The sequence below is a fragment of the Lithobates pipiens genome, unplaced genomic scaffold (assembly GCF_037356315.1).
Source record: "Lithobates pipiens isolate NorthernLeopardFrog02 unplaced genomic scaffold, aLitPip1_a1.2 Scaffold_23, whole genome shotgun sequence".
Classification (NCBI taxonomy): domain Eukaryota; kingdom Metazoa; phylum Chordata; class Amphibia; order Anura; family Ranidae; genus Lithobates; species Lithobates pipiens.
Window position 1 is genome coordinate 127,160,720 of NW_027507785.1, and position 21,487 is coordinate 127,182,206.

Genomic DNA, 21,487 nt, shown 5'->3' on the forward strand with positions numbered 1-21,487 from the left:
GACCGACACAGCTCCTCTCTGTAACTAAATGGGTTTGTTAGCCTGCCACTAGGAGAACTAGGCACAATTGTAACACAATACACAGAATTGTCAGTACCGCCCAGTGGGCGGACCCTGTGATAACAACCCTCCCTGCTGCCCCAGCAGGCTGAGTTTTATTTTGCCTAGTGAAGGAGAATGACCTAGGTACCCTGCGGGCCCTTTGGTCCATTTTTTTGATGCAGGATTTATACTTTTGGGCAAGATGAAAGATCCTGGGATCTTCTATCAACTACCGGCTGGGTGACAGGCTGTTGGGTTATCCTTGTAATCCCCACCAGTCCGGCCATCGAGCGTGTGCAGGTCGGTGAGCTTCAATGCTCCGGGGGAAAACATATGGCCGGGCTACTGATGTCTGGATCACAGTATACCAGGCCAGCAGCCACCCTGTAACTGCGCAGGAGTGGGTCTATGATGGAATGTCTCCCAGCTCTTCAGGACTGGTAAGTACGGCTCATTCCCTGAACGTTGGTGCAAGCTCTGTAGATCGTTTCACCGCTCTTTTATTACAGCTGCTGCCGACAGTTTCTTCACTCTGCAACTGAGTAACCTCCTGGGGAATACAGGCACGGCTAGTAACCATCACAGAACGCCCCAGGGTGGTGAGTCTGGCACTAGGATCCCCCCCCACAGGTGGCGGCAGCAGGAGGGTAGGACCTTCACTGTCCTAAGTCCCCTTTCAGGTGGCAGGCAGGGTAGGGTCAGCATGGCTTCAGAAACTGGTGTTTCTGCCCCCAAAATCTAGGCTATTGCAACCGGGTCACCTGCGGATAGCACTGTGCCCATGGACAACCTGACGGCGGTCATTAACTCTTTTGTTGCAAAAATAGAGATGGTGCATGGAAGGAAAGGTGCGCGTAAAAGGCCCCTGCCCCCCCCCCGTCCTCTGGGGAGAGCTCTGATGCAGACTTGGGCCCTGCTGCAGCTGGTGACCCCTGCTCTGACCTATCAGACAAGGATTCACGTATTTGATTTATTTTGACAAGTTCATCTACAGGGAATGGGGTCGGCCACAAAGGACCTTTTTGGTCCCCAAAAACATGGCGGTGCGTTACCCCTTTGAGGAAAGCCTTCTCAAGAAGTGGTCAGCTTCTCCGATCATGGACCCCCAGTATCTAGGTTAAATAAAGTAACCACGATCCCAGTTGAGGGGACTCCTGCATTCAAGGATCCCATGGATAGGAAGGCCGAGGCGGTGGCTCATTCCTTGTTTACGGTTGTGGGGTCAGCCATGCGACATGTACTGGCATCCGCACTGGTGTCACAGACACTGACTGAGTGGGCAAAACTTTAGCACCGCGAATTGACTGCGCGGGACTAGCAGACCAACTCGTGCAAGGCCTTAAGTACGTTTGTGACGCGGCCCTGGATACTCTCCCTCTGTTATCCAGGGCTTCGGTGTCAGCTGTGGTGCTGATGCGCCTGATTTGGTTAAAATGCTGGTCTGTTTGGCCAGGCATCCAAGAAAGCCCTGACGGATCTTTCCTCCTTTGGCGACCGGCTCTTTGGCGGTTAGTTGGATGACGTTATTAAAAAGGCCATGGGTGGTAAGAGTACACTACTCCCACAGGCCAGGAAGGCTAAGGAGCCACGCCGCAGGCAAGGGCCCTCTTTTTCCGCTCACAAGCGGCTTTTTCGTCCGCCCGGTGCTTCGACAAAACGTTCCCAGCCCGACAGGACGTCCACGGACAGTCAGAGATGTCCCTGGAACCACAAGTCTAACAAGCCTGCGAACAAAAGTGCTACCGTATGAAGGTTTGCCCCCACCCACATCTCGGGTGGGGGGTTGCCTTCGGGAGCTTGCAGCCCCCAAGCGGCTTTTTCGTCCGCCCGGTGCTTCGACAAAACGTTCCCAGCCCGACAGGACGTCCACGGACGGTCAGAGACGTCCCTGGAACCACAAGCCTAACAAGCCTGCGAACAAAAGTGCTACCGCATGAAGGTTTGCCCCCACCCACATCTCGGTGGGGGGTTGCCTTCGGGAGTTTGCAGCCCGGTGGACCTCTCGGTTATCCGACAAATGGGTCTGCGACCTGATTTCCACAGGCTACAAGATAGCGTTTCTCTCTTAGCTGCCAAACAGATTCTTCCCCTCCAACATATCCGCATACTGGTTCCCCGGGAGGCCCTGTTAGGGGCGGTGAGGGACTTGCTGAATCAGGGGGTGATTGTACCAGTTCCGGAATCGGAACGCTTCCAGGGGTTCTACTCAAATTGGTTTGTGGTTACCAAGAAGGAAGGGGTACGTCCGATCTTGGACTTAAAAGCCCTCAATCACTTTGTAGAAGTGCAGAGGTTTTGAATGGAATCAGTTCACTCAGTAGACACTGCACTCCATCAACGGGACTCCCTGGTGTACTTGGACATTCAGGATGCGTACCTGCACATACCCATATGCCTTCGGCATCAAAAATGTCTGCGTTTGGCAGTTGGGATGCCCATTACAAATTTGTGGCTCTCCCTTTTGGCCTGGCATCAGCCCCCTGAGTCTTTACCAAAATACTGACTCCAGTGTTGGCGTTGTTGCGACAACGTGGGATCGCGATCGTGGGTTACCTAGACGATCTCCTGAGAGCATCTTCTGCCTCAGAATTAGAGGAGGGTGTGGCGATCACCATGCAGACCCTGCGAGAATTTGGGTGGCTGTTGAACCTAAAGAAGTCGGTGATTGTACCGACCCAGCATCTGGAGTACCTAGGTTTACTATTGGACTCAAGGGAAGCGAGGGTCTTTCTCCCTTCAGACAAATTGCAGACTCTCAGATCTGCGGTCAAACTACTGATAAACCGCAAGTGGTCGTCGCTCCACTTTTGCATGCGAGTACTGGGGCTCATGGTAGCCTTCTTCGAGGCAGTGCCTTATGCCCAGTTCCACACCAGAGTCCTGCAGAAGGAGATCTTGACAAAATGATCATTACGGACGCCAGTCTATCCGGCTGGGGTGGAGTGATGGGGATTCAGTCGGCTCAGGGCCTCTGGTCGATGGAAGAATCCAGGTTGCTGATCAATCTGCTCGAATTGAGAGCGATCAGGCTGTGTCTCCACACATGGTCAATGTGTCTTCAGGGGCATCCGACCAGGATGCAGTCAGACAACGCCACGGATGTGGCGTACATAAATCACCAAGGAGGAACAAGAAGCTCAGCCGCTGCTCCGGAGGTCGCTCACATACTTCGGTGGGCAGAGCGACACGTTCTGGCCCTGTCGGTCATTTACATCCCGGGGGTGGAAAATTGGCAGGCGGACTATCTGAGTCGACAGATGCTGGACCCAGGAGAATGGGCATTGCATCCGGAGATATTCAGGCGGTTGTGCCTGAAATGGGGCACACCAGATGTTGATCTATTGGCCTCCCGCCTCAATCGGAAGGTGCCGAGATTCGTGTCCAGGACAAGAAATCCTTGGGCAGACGCGTGAGACGTGCTGGTGGCTCCGTGGGATCAGTACCAGCTGATCTACGCCTTTCCTCCGCTAAAACTGTTGCCACGCCTACTGCGCAGAGTGGAAGCCGAGGGGATCCCAGTAATCCTGGTGGCCCCAGATTGGCCTCAGCGGCCCTGGTATGCAGACCTGGTGCGTCTGGTGGCAGACGCTCCCTGGCAGCTGCCGCTGCGAGAGGACCTCCGATCTCAAGGTCCAATCTTTCACCCTGCTTTACCATCACTGGTTTTAACGGCATAGCTTTTGAGAGCCAGGTGCTGAGGAACCAGGGTCTGTCGGACTCGGTGATCCGACTATGTTGAAGGCATGGAAATCTTCTTCATGGAAGATATATCATCGTACCTGTAAGGCCTATATCTCCATGTGTGAGGAGAAAGGGTGGCATCCGTGCTACTTTTCTATATCCAGGATCCTGCTGTTTCTTCAGCAAGGTGTAGACCAGAAGTTAGCGTTGAGCACCATTAAGGGGCAAATTTCAGCTCTGGCTGTCTTTTTTTCAGCGACCCCTGGCGTCTCATTCATTAGTGAGTACCTTTGTTCAGGGGGTACGACATGTAGTCCCTCCGGTGCGTCCACCGTTACCTCCGTGGGATTTGAACCTGGTGTTGTCGGTGCTTCAAAAGCCGCCATTTGAGAATATCAAGGATATTCCCTTGTTGACCCTTTCACAGAAGGTGGTTTTCCTAGTGGCCATAACATCGGCCAGGAGGGTTTCGGAAATTGGCAGCCTTATCCTGCAAGTCGCCTTATCTGGTCATCCACAGGGATAAGGTGATGTTGCGTCCGCATCCGTCCTTTCTACCTAAGGTGATCTTGGCCTTTCATATCAATGAGGACATTGTATTGCTATCATTGTGTCCGAAGCCAAAGCACTCCAAAGAGGTGGCCTTTCACACTCTCAATGTGGTTAGGGCTCTAAAAGTGTATTTGTCTGCCACAGCTCCCTTTCAGAAATCAGACTCGCTGTTTGTTTCGGTCGCTGGTCCAAAGAAGGGTATGGCGGTCTTGTCTGCCACCATTTCTAGGTGGATCAGAAAGATTGTAGTACAAGCCTACGCCTTGAAGGGGCAGGTGCCCCCTTTTCCAGTCACTTCCCACTCTACAAGGGCAGTCGGAACGTCTTGGGCCTTCCAATACCAAGTGTCGGTCGCTCAGGTGTGTAAGGCGGCGACCTGGTCGTCTGTCCATACGTTTACCAAGTTTTACAAGGTAGACATCAGTGCATCGGCTGATGCCTGTTTTGGCCGCAAAGTTTTGAGGTGGCCGTGTAGTTGCAATTGAGATTTTTTCCCTGTTTTTTTTTTTTTTTTATAAAAACGCAGTACTGTTTGTTAAGGCACTGTTGCATTACTTCCGCAAAAAGGTTGCGGTGTTGGGGATCTCTCCTGTTGAGAATACCTGGTTATATGGCGGTGTGTTTTTCCGTACAGTGCTGCTTTTTTGTGGGTCTAGTTTCACTAGTTCCCACTTGCCATGGTGGATGAAGTTTTAATGCTGTTTTTTTCCACCCCTCATTTGGCATTGCTTGGGGACGTCCCATTTAGTTACAGAGAGGAGCTGTGTTGGTCGGTGAATACAAGAGAAAATAGGATTTTTGTACTCACCGTAAAATCCTTTTCTCTGTAATTCACCGACCGACACAGCACCCACCCCTCCTTTCTCTACGTTATACTGCTTGTTGACGTACTGAGTCTGCTGGGGCAGCAGGGAGGGTTGTTAGCACAGGGTCCGCCCCCTGGGCGGTACTGACAATTCTGTGTATTCTGTTACGGTTTTGCCTAGTTCTCCTAGTGGCAGGCTAACAAACCCATTTAGTTACAGAGAGGAGCTGTGTCGGTCGGTGAATTACAGAGAAAAGGATTTTACGGTGAGTACAAAAATCCTATTTTTCTTTACAATAGAGAAGGTCCTGCGATCATCCACCACTGTTGTCTTCCTTGGACGTCCAGGCCTTTTTATGTTGCCAAGCTCACTAATGCGTGCTTTTTTCATCAAAATGTACCAAACTGTTGATTTGGCCACTCCCAATGTTGCTGCTATCTCTCTGATGGATTTGTTTAGTTTTTGAAGCCTTACAATGGCCTGTTTCCTTTGCATGGACAGCTCCTTTGACTGCATGATGTAGGTTCACAGCAATCGATTCCAAATGCAAATACCACACTTAGAATCAACTCCAGACCTTAAACCCGCTTAATCGATGTTGAAATAACAAAGGAGTAGCCCACACCTGGCCATGAACCTGCTTTTGATTCAATTGTCCAATTACTTTTGGTCCATTGAAAAAGGGGATTGCTATTCTTAAGGGCTCTAATTCCTAAATCCTTCCTTCAATTTGGATGTACATACCCTCAAATTTTTTTGTAATTCTTTTATTTATTTAATGCGGAAGAAATAACAGGCACATGGACAACAATAATAAAACATACAGAATTTCAAACATACAACTTACAGTATCACTCAGGTGGGACATACATAGAGACCACCCCCAACACAGGCTTAAAACGAAACAAGAAAAACATTCCCAGACCGGGGGCTAGAGTCCTTCTCCAGACCTCCAACACCAATTAGCAAACCAATCCCACCTTGGTGAGCAGCAATCATCGCATGGCCATGTATTACAGCGAGATGGACAGATTTTTTGTGTTATAAAGAAAGGGAAAAGGAGGGAGATGGGCGATGAGCCGGGCCCCAGGCGGACAGAACAAACACTCGTTGAAAACTGGTCAGTCTCAGGGAAGCCCATAACCCATCGCTGCCCGCCAGGGCTAACCGGCAGGATCTAAACATGAAAAATAAAGGGCTGAGAAAGCAAAACGGTAAGGGGAAAGGGGGGTACGGAAGGAAGAGACTACAGGGGGAGACAGAGAGGAAGGGGAGCCAGGGAGAAAGAAGGGGTACCAGAACAGAGAGACAGACCAAGTAGAAGAAACACAGAGAAGGCTCCAGGCAAGCGAAAGCGAGGAAGGCAAACAGAAAAGAGCAAAACAGGGACTGTGAGCACCACCGGACCGCAGGGGGGGGGAGGAGCGAAGCCAGCCGACAGAGACCCTCTCTCAACGGGCATTTAAAGCTACCACCCGAAGGTAAGCCTCAGTGTAGGTGAAATGATTCCAAGGCCTCCAAGTCTCACGAAAGGCCTCCTCCCTATTATGAAGCGTCGCTGTGAGGTCTGCCATATCTCTTAATTCATTCACTTTAGAGAACCATAGAGCCATAGCCGGTGGGTTCTCCGACATACCCTCAAATTTAACCTGAGTGTACACTTTCAGCCTATATTCATTATATAACTATAGCTTGAATATGTTTTGTTACATACCTGAAAAAAAACTAAAATTGTGCCTGTATCCAAATATACAGTATCTCACAAAAGTGAGTACACCCCTCACATTTTTGTAAATATTTTATTATCTTTTCATGTGACAAAACTGAAGAAATTACACTTTGCTACAATGTAAAGTAGTGAGTGTACAGCTTGCATAACAGTATATATTTGCAGTCTCCTCAAAATAACTCAACACACAGCCATTAATGCCTAAACCGATGGCAACAAAAGTGAGTGCACCCTTAAGTGAAAATGTCCACCTTGGGACCAAAGTGTCAATATTTTGTGTGGCCACCATTATTTTCCAGCACCGCCTTAACTCTTATGGGCATGGAGTTCACCAGAACTTCAAAGGTTGCCACTGGATTCCTCTTCCACTTCTGCATGACGATATCATGGAGCTGGTGGATGTTAGAGACCTTGCTCTTCTTCACCTTCCATTTGTGGATGCCTCACAGATGCTCAATAGGGTTTAGGTCTGGAGACATGCTTGGCCAGTCCATCACCTTTACCCTCAGCTTCTTTAGCAAGGCAGTGGAGGTGTGTTTGGGGTCTTTATTATGTTGGAATACTGCCCTGAGGCCCAGTCTCCGAAGGGGATCATGCTCTGCTTCCGTATGTCGCAGTACATGTTGGCATTCATGATTCCCTCAATGAACTGTTTCTCCCTAGTACCAGAAGCACTCTTGCAGCCCCAGACCATGACACTCCCACCACCATGCTTAACTGTAGTCAAGACACACTTGTCTTTGTACGCCTCACCTGGTTGCCGCCACATATGCTTGACACCATCTGAACCAAGTAAGTTTATCTTGGTCTCATCAGACCACAGGACATGGTTTCAGTAATCCATGTCCTTAGTCTGCTTGTCTTCAGCAAATTGTTTGCGGGCTTTTTTGTGCATCATCTTTGGGAGAGGCTTCCTTCTGGGACAGCAGCCATGCAGATCAATTTGATGCAGTGTGTGGCGTACGGTCTGAGCACTGACAGGCTGGCCCTCCACCCTTCAACCTCTGCAACAATGCTGGCAGCATTCATACGTCTATTTTCCAAAGACTACCTCTGGATATGACGCTGAGCATGTGCACTTAACCTCTTTGGTCGACCATGGCGAGGCCTGTTCTGAGTGGAACCTGTCCTATTAAACCGCTGTATGGTCTTGGCCACCATGCTGCTGCTCAGTTTCAGGGTCTTGGCAATCTTCTTATAGCCTAGGTCATCTTTATGTAGAACAACAATTCATTTTTTTCAGATCCTCAGAGTTTTTTGCCATGAGGTGCCACGTTGAACTTCCAGTGACTAGTATGAGAGAGTGAGAGCAATCACACCTGCTCCCCATTCACACCTGGGATCTTGTAACATTAATGAGTCACATTACACTGAGGAGGGAAAATGGCTAATTGGGCCCAATTTGGACATTTTCTGTTGTACTCACTTTTGTTGCCAGCGGTTTAGACATTAATGGCTGTGTGTTGAGTTATTTTGAGGGGACAGTAAATTTACACTGTTATACAAGCTGTACACTCACTACTTTACATTGTAGCAAAGTGTAATTTCTTCAGTGTTGTCACATGAATGAAAAGAAATAATAAAATATTTACAAAAATGTGAGATGTGTACTCACTGTTGTGAGATAGTATATATGGACCTAACTGTATATAAGTCCTCTTGGTGTTCCAAAAGCTTTAGAAATCAAATACACGTTTTCTTTGGACTTAACATGTAGCATATAATAATATTTTTCTGTATGTAATTTTGGTGTGTAAGTACTGATCACAAATGTTATGGTTTATCTTTAGGGTTGGACACAGCTAAGATAAAACAGGCGGGTGTAATTGGTGGCCAAGCAAGTACCCGCAGGATTGGTGATTATAAAGTAAAATATAACTTCAATGACATGGAATTGCTGAGGTGAGAGAAAATTCAATGTGCATTTTGTTTTTATTGTTCATACTAAGGTTACAAACTGTCACATGGATAATAGGACACCTAAGTAAACATTGTTATAAAGGAAAATGATGCAGCTTACCAGCCCTTAGGGTGATTTTCTTTTTTGGGCTTCTTTTTCTTTCAGTTTGTTTTCAACAGGTGGCCCTGCCATTGACACACTTTTCATCCAAGGGTGACAAATCTCTTTTATACTGTATCTATGGTCACCTTAAGATGCTTATTACTGATTTGGACTATGGCTTCTGCACTCCTTATCTCATAGTGTAAAGAAGGGGGCGGCTTTTTTTAGTTCATAGAGGAAAACTTGACAGGGCTGATAACACTCCTTGATTCATTGTAGCACACACACAGTTAATGAGAATTTAGGAGCTTACAGGATTTCTTAAAGGATCAACATGCATCATGTTAATTATACAGTACAGGACACAGGCAACATATTCATACACCATGGGTTATAGACGCGTACCTTCAAGTGACTGGACACTGGCAAGTTTTGAGAACACACACCTCCTTCCCTATAACCCTACCCTACTTTGTGAATCCTTAGTTTTGTGCTAGTGTCTGAAGGTGATGGACCTCTTCTTCTTTGCAGAGAAATCAACTTCACTAGTTTATTATTGTTCTATGTTTTTCAAAATGTTTAATCAACACCTCACCGTCTACTGAAGCAGAGTATCCAGATTGATGCAACCTTGGTAAAACCTTGGGAGCGGTACCCAGATGCCACGCTGTGGGGACAACCTATAATGTCACTTAGGGCAGCACAGTGGTGTAGTGGTTAGCACTCTCACCTAGCAGTAAGAAGGGTCGCTGGTTCAAATCCCAACCACGACACTACCTACTTGGAGTTTGCATGTTCTCCCTATGCCTGCATGGGTTTCCTTCCGGGTACTCCAGTTTTCTCCCACAATCCAAAGACAGGTAGGTTAATTGGCTTCTGTCCAAAATTGGTCCTAGTATATGAATGGGAACCTTGGATTGTGGGCTCCTTGAGGGTAGGGACCGACGTGAGTGTGCAATGTACAGGGATAGGGACTATTGTAGACACTCACTCAGGTTGAACTGGATGGACTGGTGTCTTTATTCAACCTAACTAACTATGAAACTACTTTGAGTCCTGGATCCTACATGGGAGTTCACCTTGGTACTTGATGCAGTGGATTGAATCAGCCACAGGGTGCTATACAGGTCCAGGGCCCTAAAGACCCCTTTTGGGAGTATGCCCAGCGTGATGGGCAAAACATGGAATTCTATATACAGTCCTATATACAGTCCAGAATCATGGACAGGTAGGACAGGGTCACCCTGTATCTCTGACCATTGCTGTAAAAACAGGGCTATGTTTGAATTGTATTCTTGCAGTACAAACAGTTCAAATTTGGTGCTAAAATTTTAAGTGTCATTAAACCCAGACTGTGAAACACTGTCATTACATGCTATATAACAGTTAGCATTTTTACCCACAAAGCCACTAAAACATTTGTTTTGTGTAGTGTGAAATATACCTGATTGCTCCTACCTTCATCTGTCTCTTCCATTTTCTTTGTGTGCCAATTGCAGCTTGAGATTGTGCCAAACTGTTGGTGCAGAGTATTACAGAGTATGGCTGGGTATTGCAGAGTATTGCAGATTATTACAGAGTATGGCTGGGTATTGCAGAGTATTGCAGAGTATGGCTGGGTATTGCAGATTATTACAGAGTATGGCTGGGTATTGCAGAGTATTACAGAGTATGGCTGGGTATGGCAGAGTATTACAGAGTATGGCTGGGTATGGCAGAGTATTACAGAGTATGGCTGGGTATGGCAGAGTATTACAGAGTATGGCTGGGTATGGCAGAGTATTACAGAGTATGGCTGGGTATTGCAGAGTATGGCTGGGTATTGCAGAGTATGGCTGGGTATTGCAGAGTATGGCTGGGTATTGCAGAGTATGGCTGGGTATTGCAGAGTATGGCTGGGTATTGCAGAGTATGGCTGGGTATTGCAGAGTATGGCTGGGTATGGCAGAGTATTACAGAGTATGGCTGGATATGGCAGAGTATTACAGAGTATTGGCTGGATATGGCAGAGTATTACAGAGTATTGGCTGGGTATTGCAGAGTATTGGCTGGGTATTGCAGAGTATTGGCTGGGTATTGCAGAGTATTGGCTGGGTATTGCAGAGTATTGGCTGGGTATTGCAGCGTGTGGCTGGGTATTGCAGAGTGTGGCTGGGTATGGCTGGGTATTGCAGAGTGTGGCTGGGTATGGTTGGGTATTGCAGAGTGTGGCTGGGTATGGCTGGGTATTGCAGAGTGTGGCTGGGTATGGCTGGGTATTGCAGAGTGTGGCTGGGTATGGTTGGGTATTGCAGAGTGTGGCTGGGTATGGCTGGGTATTGCAGAGTGTGGCTGGGTATGGCTGGGTATTGCAGAGTGGGGCTGGGTATGGCTGGGTATTGCAGAGTGGGGCTGGGTATAGCTGGGTATTGCAGAGTGGGGCTGGGTATAGCTGGGTATTGGCAGGGTATGGAGGGATGGCTGTGTCAGAGCAGTGCTGTGGGCACTACAGATCCAGTCCACAGTGCTGCTTCCATCCGATCTCTCCACTCCACTGTGCAGATCTGTACAGAGAGGGGAGAGAGGAACCGCCGGTTTGTTTACAAGTGATCGCTCCGTCTTTTGACGGAGCGATCACATTGTAAACGGCCTGGGTGTAGATGGCCGCCGCTCCAGAGCTAGGCCGAAGCCATGGCCTTTCCTAAGGTCGAGACCACGGAGCGCTTCGCGGATCATGGCGTGTGCCGATCCGAGCGGGGTGACCCGTTCGGATCACGGATCGGCGACGATCCATTGCACCCCTATTGCCATTATATAATTGTGTAAAGAACCATATCCCTATTTTTGACCAAAAGACGAATCCCTGTAGTTTGAGTAGCTCAGGGTAGTTGGAGTTGTTCCAAATGGGGGTAAACTCCATTGGACCATCTATGGATAATGCTCTTTTAACTGCCTTCCAAACCTTCTGGAGTAGTATTGCCATCGGGGAGGATGAGGGGATACCCGGTAGACCCATCTCCAGGTGGGAGCCAGCTGTTAATATGGGATTGGTGCGAGACACCAATTGTATAATAGGGTCATCTGACTCATGCAGATCCCAGCCTGCAAGTGTTGCAGTTGTGATGCTAAGAAATACATCTTGGAGTGTGGTACCACCAGGCGACCACCATCCTTGCCAAACTGCAATGTTGTTAGGCTGATACAGACTCTACCTTTTTTCCAAATAAGATCTCGAAATTGAGTGTCAATCTTCTTAAACCATTTGTTGGGAATCCACATAGGGGAGTTGTGGGAGATATATAGGAGTTACGGGGCCCAGATCATTTTTATCAAATTTACCCTTCCTACCACAGACAGTGGAAGCCTACACCACCCCTGGCATTTTGCACGTTGTCTTTCCAGTAGTGGTGCTAGGTTCGTTTTCAGGTATTCAGTCGGGTCTGGTGATATCACTACTCCCAGGTATTTAAAAGAATCAGAAATGGCTATTTGGGATGCCTCTGAGGGGAGAGGTGATACTAGAGGGTCTATGGGCAGAAGTATGGATTTAGACCAATTAATAGTGAATCCGGAAAATTCACCAAATTTAGTAATGGTTGCCATCAGGGTCCCGTAGTGAGTCCTCCTGAGTCTGCCAAGTATAGTAAGGCATTGTCGGTATACAGAGATAACTTGTCCTCTAGCCGGCCCCTGCGGAATCCCACGATGTCCCCATTATTGCAGATAATTATTGTGAGTGGCTCTACTGCTAGCGCAAATAAAAGGGAGGACAATGGGCAGCCCTAATGAGTACCCCGGTGTAACAAGAGGGGCTGGGAAAAGGAGTTATTAACTCGTACCCTGGCCTGGGGTTCAGAATAAAGCACTTTCACACAGTTAATAAAAGTTTTCCCTAGACCAAAGCCAGCCAGGATTTTCCAGAGATAGGGCCACTCAACGCAGTCAAAAGCCTTGGCAGCCTCCAAGGACAGAATGACCCTACCTCCGGGATTATCTACTAGAGTTTGAATGTTGAGGAAGAGGCGTCGGATGTTGTCCGCCGAGGACCGTGTCGGAATAAATCCGGACTGGTCACGATGTATCAGCCTCCCAATAACACCCACAAGTCTGCTGGCAAGAACCCTTGCCAGCAGCTTGACATCAATATTAAGCAGCGACATGGGACTGTATGAATCCGGCATCTGTCTATCCTTGCCTGGCTTGGGAAGGACCACAATAATGGCCTCCTTCATCGAGTCAGGCAGATGTCCCATTTTAGCCACCTCTTGTAGGGCCCCCAATAGCAGAGGCAGGAGGATAGACCCATACCTGGTGTATACCTCAGCAGTCAGCCCATCTGATCCAGGAGATTTGTGGTTTGGTGCATCTGCCAGTGCCTCAGTCGGCTCTTCTATCGTGATCTGAGAATCTAGTGCTTCTTTTTCAGCTGCGGTTATCTGGGGAAAGGTACAGTCCCCTAAAAACAGAGCCAGGTCAGGGGGGGTATTGTTAGTTTTAGAGGTGTATAAATCTGCATAAAAATGCTGAAATGTATCCAAAATGTCAACAGTAGAATTGCTAATTTCTCCCTTGGGATTTTTAATTTCTGTAATGGAGGTAAACTCCTGCTGCGCTTTAGCAACCATAGCCAAAAAAAACTGATTAATTCTCCACATCGATTTGACAGATGGAGCTGCTGTGTCCACCCGCACCTGAAATGGAGAGTGATCCGAAAGGAGGCGGGGTTCGTAGGCTGTATCTAAAACATGTGGGAGCAGCATATCATTACCTATACCCATATCTATTCTAAAGAGGCCTCCATGAGATGTAGATTGACAAGAGTAACACTGCACATCCTTGTTATGCTCTCCCCAAATGTCCTGTAGACCCATCTCATTTATTAAAGCGGCAAAGGGGATGTACGGGGCATCACTCTTTCAGTACCAGGGTGGATGGATAGCCTGTCCAGCTGTGGGTCACTAACATTATTAAAGTCCCCCAGAGCTAGAACAGGAGACCCTGGGTGCGGGTAGTCTTATTAATCAGCACACTTACTCCCCTAGAGAAGGAAGAGTATGTGGAGTGGAATTGTACCGGAATTTTACGAGTTTTAAGCAGGCAGACAGTCAGGTTGTAAATGTGTCTCCTGGAGACATGCGACATGCGGTTTTATTCTAGTTTAATAATGAAACATTGCTCTTCACTTTGTCCCATCATTCAAACCCCTCACGTTCCATGAGAGAAAGAGTAGACCCTTATTATTATTGGCAGACATAGTACATATAGACAGAATATGGGGGAGTATTATTGGCTTGTCCTCTATATTGCATGACTAGGCCCATAATGTAATATTTCAGTATAAACTGCGGTAATATCACATGTTTGGCGCTCCCTCTACCGACAACAGCTATGAAGTGACGTCACCCATAGGCTTACTATGGGGCTTCTGTTTGCTGCCTCTCCTGGGCATGCCTACACAGAGAAGCCACCGCTGACAGCTCAGCGTGTGACCGGACCAGAGTAGCTGCAGAAAAGGTATCTATAGCGATTTCTTTATCGTACATCATAGGACACAGAGCCTTAAGTATTTACTTAGTGGGTTATAGCTACCTTCAGGTGTTGACACTGGCACACCCAATACAGGAAGGTGACTCCCCTATATAATCTCTCCTCCTTCCAGGAATACCTCAGTTTTTTCACCAGTGTTTAAAGGTGTTGGCACAAGTGAAGATGTGCTCTGCGGAGCTCTAGGAGGGATCCATGTTGGATTTAAAAAGCCTCCACAACCGGATCCATCCCGCTACTGCAGCTACAGGATGGTACCCGGGCCCCACATAGAAGAACAAGGTTTTGCCTGTAACGCTCCTCTTTGTGGGCTGAATCCTAGGAACCAGGACTCTTTTTGGTCTTGCTACATTACCTAAAGCTGTCCTGAGGGGCGCTATACATGGTCCAAAGGAGTGGAACCCCTATTAAAAGGGCCCCAGTCTTTGAAGGTTTAACCATGCTGCCCACCGTGATGGGTGAAGTTTGGATCTGTCTGTTTACAGCAGTATCCTGCAGCGAGGAAAAGGTAAGAGGAAAGAATAGGAACTGCAAAGTCCACCTATGACTTTTCTTTCAATAATATTGTAAAATGCCTTAAAAACTGCTCTAGATGGTAATAGTGTATAGACCCTGTTTAAATCTGTGCTAATACAGAGTGTGTCTCAGCAGCTGGGGGGGGGGGCTCTTCTCCCCCTAAATGGGGAAACCGAGTAGTGGATAGGGATACATGTTATGTTTAACCACTTGCCGCCCGCCCTATAGGCAATTGACGGTGGCAAAGTGGTTGCATAATCCTGATCGGACGTCATATGACGTGATCAGGATTATGAGCCGATGCGCGCATCGCGGCGATCGTTGTTGCGGGGTGTCAGTCTGACACCCGGCAACTACGATCTCGGTAAAGAGTCTCCAACGGAGACTTTTTACCACGTGATCAGCCATGTCCAATCACGGCTGATCACAGTGTAAATAGGAAGAGCCGGTGATCGGCTTTTCCTCACGCGCGTCTGTCAGACGCGAGTAGAGGAGAGCCGATCGGTTGCTCCTCTGACAGGGGGGGTCTGTGCTGATCGATTATCAGCACAGCCCCCCCGAGGATGCCCACACTGGACCACCAGGGATGCCACCAGACCACCAGGGATGCCCAGCAAAAGGTAATCCTCCCTAGACCACCAGGGATGCCAGTCAGTGCCACAATGGATGCCAATCAGTGCCCATAATGGATGCCAATCAGTGCCCACAATGGGCATCACTGATTGGCATGCATTATTTTTGGCACTTATTGGCATCCATTAGTGCAGTATAACATAATACAATGCCGCCTATCAGTGCCCACCTGTGCCACCTATCAGTGCCCACCTGTGCCGCCTATCAGTGCCCACCTGTGCCGCCTATCAGTGCCCACCTGTGCCGCCTATCAGTGCCCACCTGTGCCGCCTATCAGTGCCCACCTGTGCCGCCTATCAGTGCCCATCCGTGCCGCCTATCTGCCCACCCATGCCCATCTGTGCCGCCTATCCATGCCCATCTGTGCCGCCTATCCATGCCCATCTGTGCCGCCTATCCATGCCCATCTGTGCCGCCTATCCATGCCTATCCGTGCCCATCTGTGCCGCCCATCCATGCCAATCCGTGCCAGCTATCAGTGCCAATTTGTGCCACCTATCAGTGCCCATTCGTGGCGCCCATTCGTGGCGCCCATCAGTGCCGCCTATCAGTGCCCATCAGTGCCACCTATCAGTGCCACATATCAGTGTCTATCAATGCCACCTCATCAGTGCCACTTCATTGGTGCCACATTATTGGTGCCCATCAGTGCCGCCTTATCAGTGCCCATCAGTGAAGGAGAAAACATACTTATTTACAAAGTTTTGAAACTGAAACAAAAAAAACATTTTTTTTTTCAAAATTTTCGGTATTTTTTTATTTGTAGCGCAAAAAATAAAAACTGTAGAGGTGATCAAATACCACCAAAAGAAAGCTCTATTTGTGGGAAAAAAATTATAAAAATTTCATTTGGGTACAGTGTAGCATGACCGCGCAATTGTCATTCAAAGTGCGACAGCGCTGAAAGGTCAAAATTGGTCTGGGCAGGAAGGTGTTTAAGTGCCTGGTTAAACAAGCATAAAACGCTGTGTAAATCCCCTTCCCCCTCCCCCACTTCCATCTAAGGTAACTCTAAAAAGCACAGGAAAGGGCGTGGTGCATAGACAATCAGGCTCACACCTGAAAAACACCTGAAACTCTGGGAAACAGACAGTGTCTATCAGAGTAGCTGAAGCAAGGCTGCCACAGGACACAGAAGCGCTGGTGCACGTGAGGGTTTTACAAAGGCATTTGCAGTACAGGAAAAAACGTATTGTTTAGCATTAGACCATTCTATGCTACCACTATTTTTCCTACTATTAAATAAATAATAATAAAAAAAAATAATAATAAATAGAAAAGTTCTTAGCTTAGCTTAGCTTTGCGCTATGGCTTCAAGGCTTACTACTAAGACACCAAAACCACCCCCCAGGTGTTGGAAACTCCAGACATGCTTCCACATTGTCATCCTCTCTGGAGATACCTGACATGGCAAGCCAGGGTGAGTCTTTGGAAGCAATTGGTGGTGCAACTGCTTCTCACACTTCAGCCCCTGTATACATGACTGAAGATGCTTTTTCCTCTGCCCTGCAGCGCTTAGAAGGAAGATTATCGGCTTTAATCGCATCCTCCATTAAAGGGGATAAGAAGTGTGCTAGATCCCTCTCTCCCACTCTAAACCCCTTACCGTGGGGACAGGATGAGGTATTACCCTCAAACGATCGGGAAAAACAAACTGATTACTCCTCTCCGGAGGAAACAACAGTTGAACTTTCAGCTTCACAATCTGAGGTCCCATTTCTTACGGACATGGTTCGCTCCACTTTTTATGCTACCCTTAACAGAGTCAGCTGAAAGTCTGGTTTCTTCTTTGGGTTCCTCGAAATCTTCACAACCAGGGCATGCGTTTCCAATCCAACATTACTAGAGAAGCTTATTTATACCGAATGGGATCATCCCGATAAGCATTTTCTCCCTCCAAAGAGATTCTCAGTTCTCTATACTATGGAGGAAAATTTCACCAACAAATGGAAAGTTCCAGCAGTAGATGCTGCGATTTCTAGTGTGAATAAAAGTTTAACTTGTCCAGTGGACAATGCACAAATGCTAAAGGATCCAACAGATAAAATTTTGGAATTCCTGTTAAAATCTTCTTTTTCTTTAGCAGGTACTGTTGCTCAGCCTGCAATTGCAGCTATAGGCATCTGTCAGTCCTTAAAAGACCAGTTCACAGAGGCCCTTAATGAGCTCCCTGCACAACAGGCCAGTGAGTTGGCTGATTTACCAAAAGCATTATGTTTTGCCATAGATGCTATAAAGGATTTTATTCACAGGTGTCTCGCCTTGCACTTGTGCTAGTACATGTGCGTAGGACCCTTTGGCTAAAGGGTTGGTCTGCTGAAGCACCCTGCAAAAACCTACTGTCTAGTTTCCCATTTCATGGGGAGCGACTATTTGACGATGATTTGGATAAATACATCCAGACAATTTCCAGTGGAAAAAGTACTCTTTTGCCAGTCAAAAGAAAGTATAAACGTCCTTCATTCAAACAGACTTTCTCTCCTGCGCCAAGTGCATCCACCTCTAGGCAGTGGCAACAGCTTCCACCGTTAGATTCCAGAGGAAAATCGCAGGGTCAGGCCCAGGCTCAAAGGAAGACCTGGAGCTGCAAGACTACAAAGCAGAATAATAAGACCTCTTCATGAAGAGGCGTCACCCCTCACCATGGTGGGGGGGAAGACTTCTGCATTTCGCATAAGTCTGGCAGAGGGAAACTCATGACAGATGGCCTCTCTCCACAGTAACTCTAGGATACAAACTAGAGTTTCAGGAGTTTCCACCATCTCACTTTCTGAGATCAAACGTTCTAGGGAAAAGACCATCCCTGTTTCAAGCATTAGACTGATTATTGACTCAAGGAGTAATCATATAGATCCCCACAATAGAACAAGGTTTAGGTTTCTATTCAAACCTGTTTACGGTACCAAAACCGAATGGAGATGTCAGGCCCATTCTGGATCTAAAAAATCTAAATCGGTTCCTAAAAATTTCGAATGGAGTCCATCAGGTCAGTGGTCTCCATCCTACAAGGCGGAGAACTTCTGGCATCCATCGACATCAGGGACGCATATCTGCATGTCCCTATATTTCCCGCTCACCAAAGGTTTCTGCAATTCGAAGTGGAACAGCACTTTCAGTTCGCGGCCTTACCCTTCGAGCTAGCCACAGCACCACGGGTTTTCTCAAAAATACTGGCCCCACCTCTAGCCAGGTTGAGGGCACAGGGCATAACAGTGTTGGCGTACCTAGATGATCTATTGTTAATAGACCAGTCAGTGACTCGCTTAAGGCAAAGCGTACGCATTACAACCAGTTACCTGGAAAGTCTCGGTTGGATCATCAACCTAGAGAAGTCTTCCTTAAAACCAGTAAGAAGGCTGGATTACTTAGGCCTGATCATAGATATAGCCCAGAAAAGGGTGTTCCTGCCTCCAGCAAAGATCAGCTCTATACAAGAGCTGGTACGGATGGTCGGGTCAAAAGCAAATCCTTCAATTCGCCTTTGCATGAGGTTGTTAGGAAAGATGGTAGCTTCATTCGAAACAGTCCCCTATGCCCAGTTCCATTCAAGACTGTTGCAAAACAGAATCCTCTCTGCTTGGAACAAGACAAATCCAAGCTTTGGACTTGCCAATGCGGCTGTCCCCAAGAATGTCTCAAAGCCTCAGTTAGTGGTTACAAAGCCAGAATTTGCAGAAAGGTGAAGGTGAAATCCTTCAGACCAGTTATCTGGAAAGTAGTAATGACAGATGCCAGACTCTCAAGCTGGGGAGCGGTACTAGAGGAGATGAATGTCCAGGGACAGTGGTCAAAACTCGAAAGAGCCCTGCCCATCAACATCCTAGAGATTCGGGCAGTGTGTCTGTCTCTGAAAACCTGGACCTCCAGGTTAAAGAATTGTCCAGTCCGGATTCAATCCAACAATGCCACAGCTGTGGCTTATATCAATCACCAAGGGGGCACCAAGAGTCTCTCAGCTCAGAGAGAGGTGAACCATATCCTAACTTGTGCAGAAAGGAATGTCCCATCCCTATCGGCAGTTTTCATTCCGGGTGTAGAAAATTGGCAGGCAGACTATCTAAGTCGCCAGCAGTTATTCCCAGGGGAATGTTCTCTTCACCCCGAAGCGTTTCAGACTGTTTGCCAAAGGTGGGGGACTCCAGACATAGATCTTCTAGCGTCCAGATTCAACATGAAGTTAGTTAACTTTCTGTCCAGAACAAGGGATCCACTCGCATATGGAACAGATGCGCTGGTAACTCCATGGGATCAGTGGTTATATAGGGGAGTCAACTTCCTGTGACTCCCCTATATAACCACTCCTCCTTCCAGGAGTACCTCAGGTTTTGTAGCCAAGCAATATACTTAAACCCTATAAAAAGAGGGGCGGTACCTCTGTGTCTTATGATGTACTCCAAGAAAAGGATTTTACAGGTAAGCTGTTAAAAAAATCCTATTTTTTGCTTTAAAGGGTTAGATAGATTAGTTTTAAAATGTGGTTGCCAGTAGATTTAAAGTTAGTTTTTGGCTGAACTTTTACTTTAATCTTGCAGGCCCAGCCTTGCAATCAACTCTTGCTTCAACTTCTATATGTCAACCTGCAGTGAACTGGACTAGGAGAATGAACAACCAACATGACCCCATATTCCAGGTTCAAGCTGTTCGAGTAGTTGCCTACTCCTCTGCTTTTTTGTGTGAATGCCCTAGAATATGTCATGCAACAAATTTCCAGAAAGGATCCAATGTCCATTAACATATGCATAACGCCTATAGCTTGAAGCTTGGACAGCTGAAGCTGCCTGCAAAAGGCACCTCACACACATGCCTTTTCAAGGAAGACACTGGTTTGGTGGGGCGTTTGATCAGTTTATCAAAAGGGTCACTGAAAGAAAGGTTTTAGGTCCACAAGGAAGATTCTAAAAGCCTCCTCCTCAGTCATATGACCTTAAGTGGGGATATCTTTTCTGCCGGCGATTCCCTGCACCATGAAAACAATATCGGCTGTTCGGCAGCGGGAGAGGGCATACTCCCCTCCTGTGGTGCTTTTACCGTCTTGCCCGTGCGATTGGCGAGCCGGAAAAGGGATCCGCCGTTGGTGGAAGTTCACCATAGAGGATGTCGCAGACCAGATGGACCCTGGCAGTCTATATGACCTTTGGAGGCAGGAAACGACGTTATGATGTCACGTCTAGCCCTGATTTATTTTATTTATTTTTTAAGCTCAGTCTTTTCAGGCTAGAGGATAAGACCCCACATCTCTCTGTAAAGGGGACCTGTCATGCCTTATTCCTATTAAAAGGAATGTTTATATTCCTTGTAATAGGAATAAAAGTACTAAAAAGATTTAAAGGGAAAGTGTAAAAATGTAAAAAAAAAAAAAAACACCCGAGGTATCGCTGCGGATGAGAGCAACAATTCTAGCAAGACCTCCTCTGTAACTCTAAACAGGTAACCTGTAAAAAAAAAAATGTAAGTGTCACCTATGCATGTTTTTAAGTACCAAAATTTGGCGCCTTTCCACAAGTTTGCTCAGTTTTAAAGCGTAACTTGGTAGCTATCTATTTACTCGGCATAACATCATCTTTCACAATTATACAAAAGAATTGAGCTAACTTTATTGTTTTGTATTTGAGTTTCAAAAATTGCTGCACAAATATCGTGTGACAAAAAGTTGCAATGACCGCCATTTTATTCCCTAGGGTTTTTGCTAAAAAAAAATATGAATATAATGTTTTATGGTTCTGAGTAATTTTCTAGCAAAAGTGTTTTTTACATGTAGAAGTGGAGTGCCAGAATTGGCTCGGTATGGAAGTGGTTAAAATGCAGAGCACCTGCCTGCTCTATCCTGGCTTCAAATTCAAAAACTAAGTTCAGCCCTTCCTTATGGCACAAGGCTTGGCCCAAACAGCAAGAAAACCTTCCGCAGAGCCCTCTTCACAGGGAATGGGACTCCCTCACTCCTAAAATTTTGGAGAATTCTGTTTCAATTTGCTTCTCTCTGGTTCTCAGGTGTCCCAGATCGGT

General features: G+C 47.1%; 1 protein-coding gene across 2 annotated transcripts in view; it reads left to right on the plus strand.

Annotated features, from left to right (window-relative positions):
• The window catches only part of TAB1 (TGF-beta activated kinase 1 (MAP3K7) binding protein 1), a 203,789-nt gene that overhangs the window by 135,235 nt on the left and 47,067 nt on the right, over nt 1-21,487 (plus strand). For both annotated transcript variants that reach the window (XM_077452322.1, XM_077452323.1), the window contains one exon: nt 8,601-8,712. In XM_077452322.1, coding sequence (XP_077308448.1) covers nt 8,601-8,712 — 112 coding nt within the window. The remainder of the gene's footprint in view (nt 1-8,600; nt 8,713-21,487) is intronic.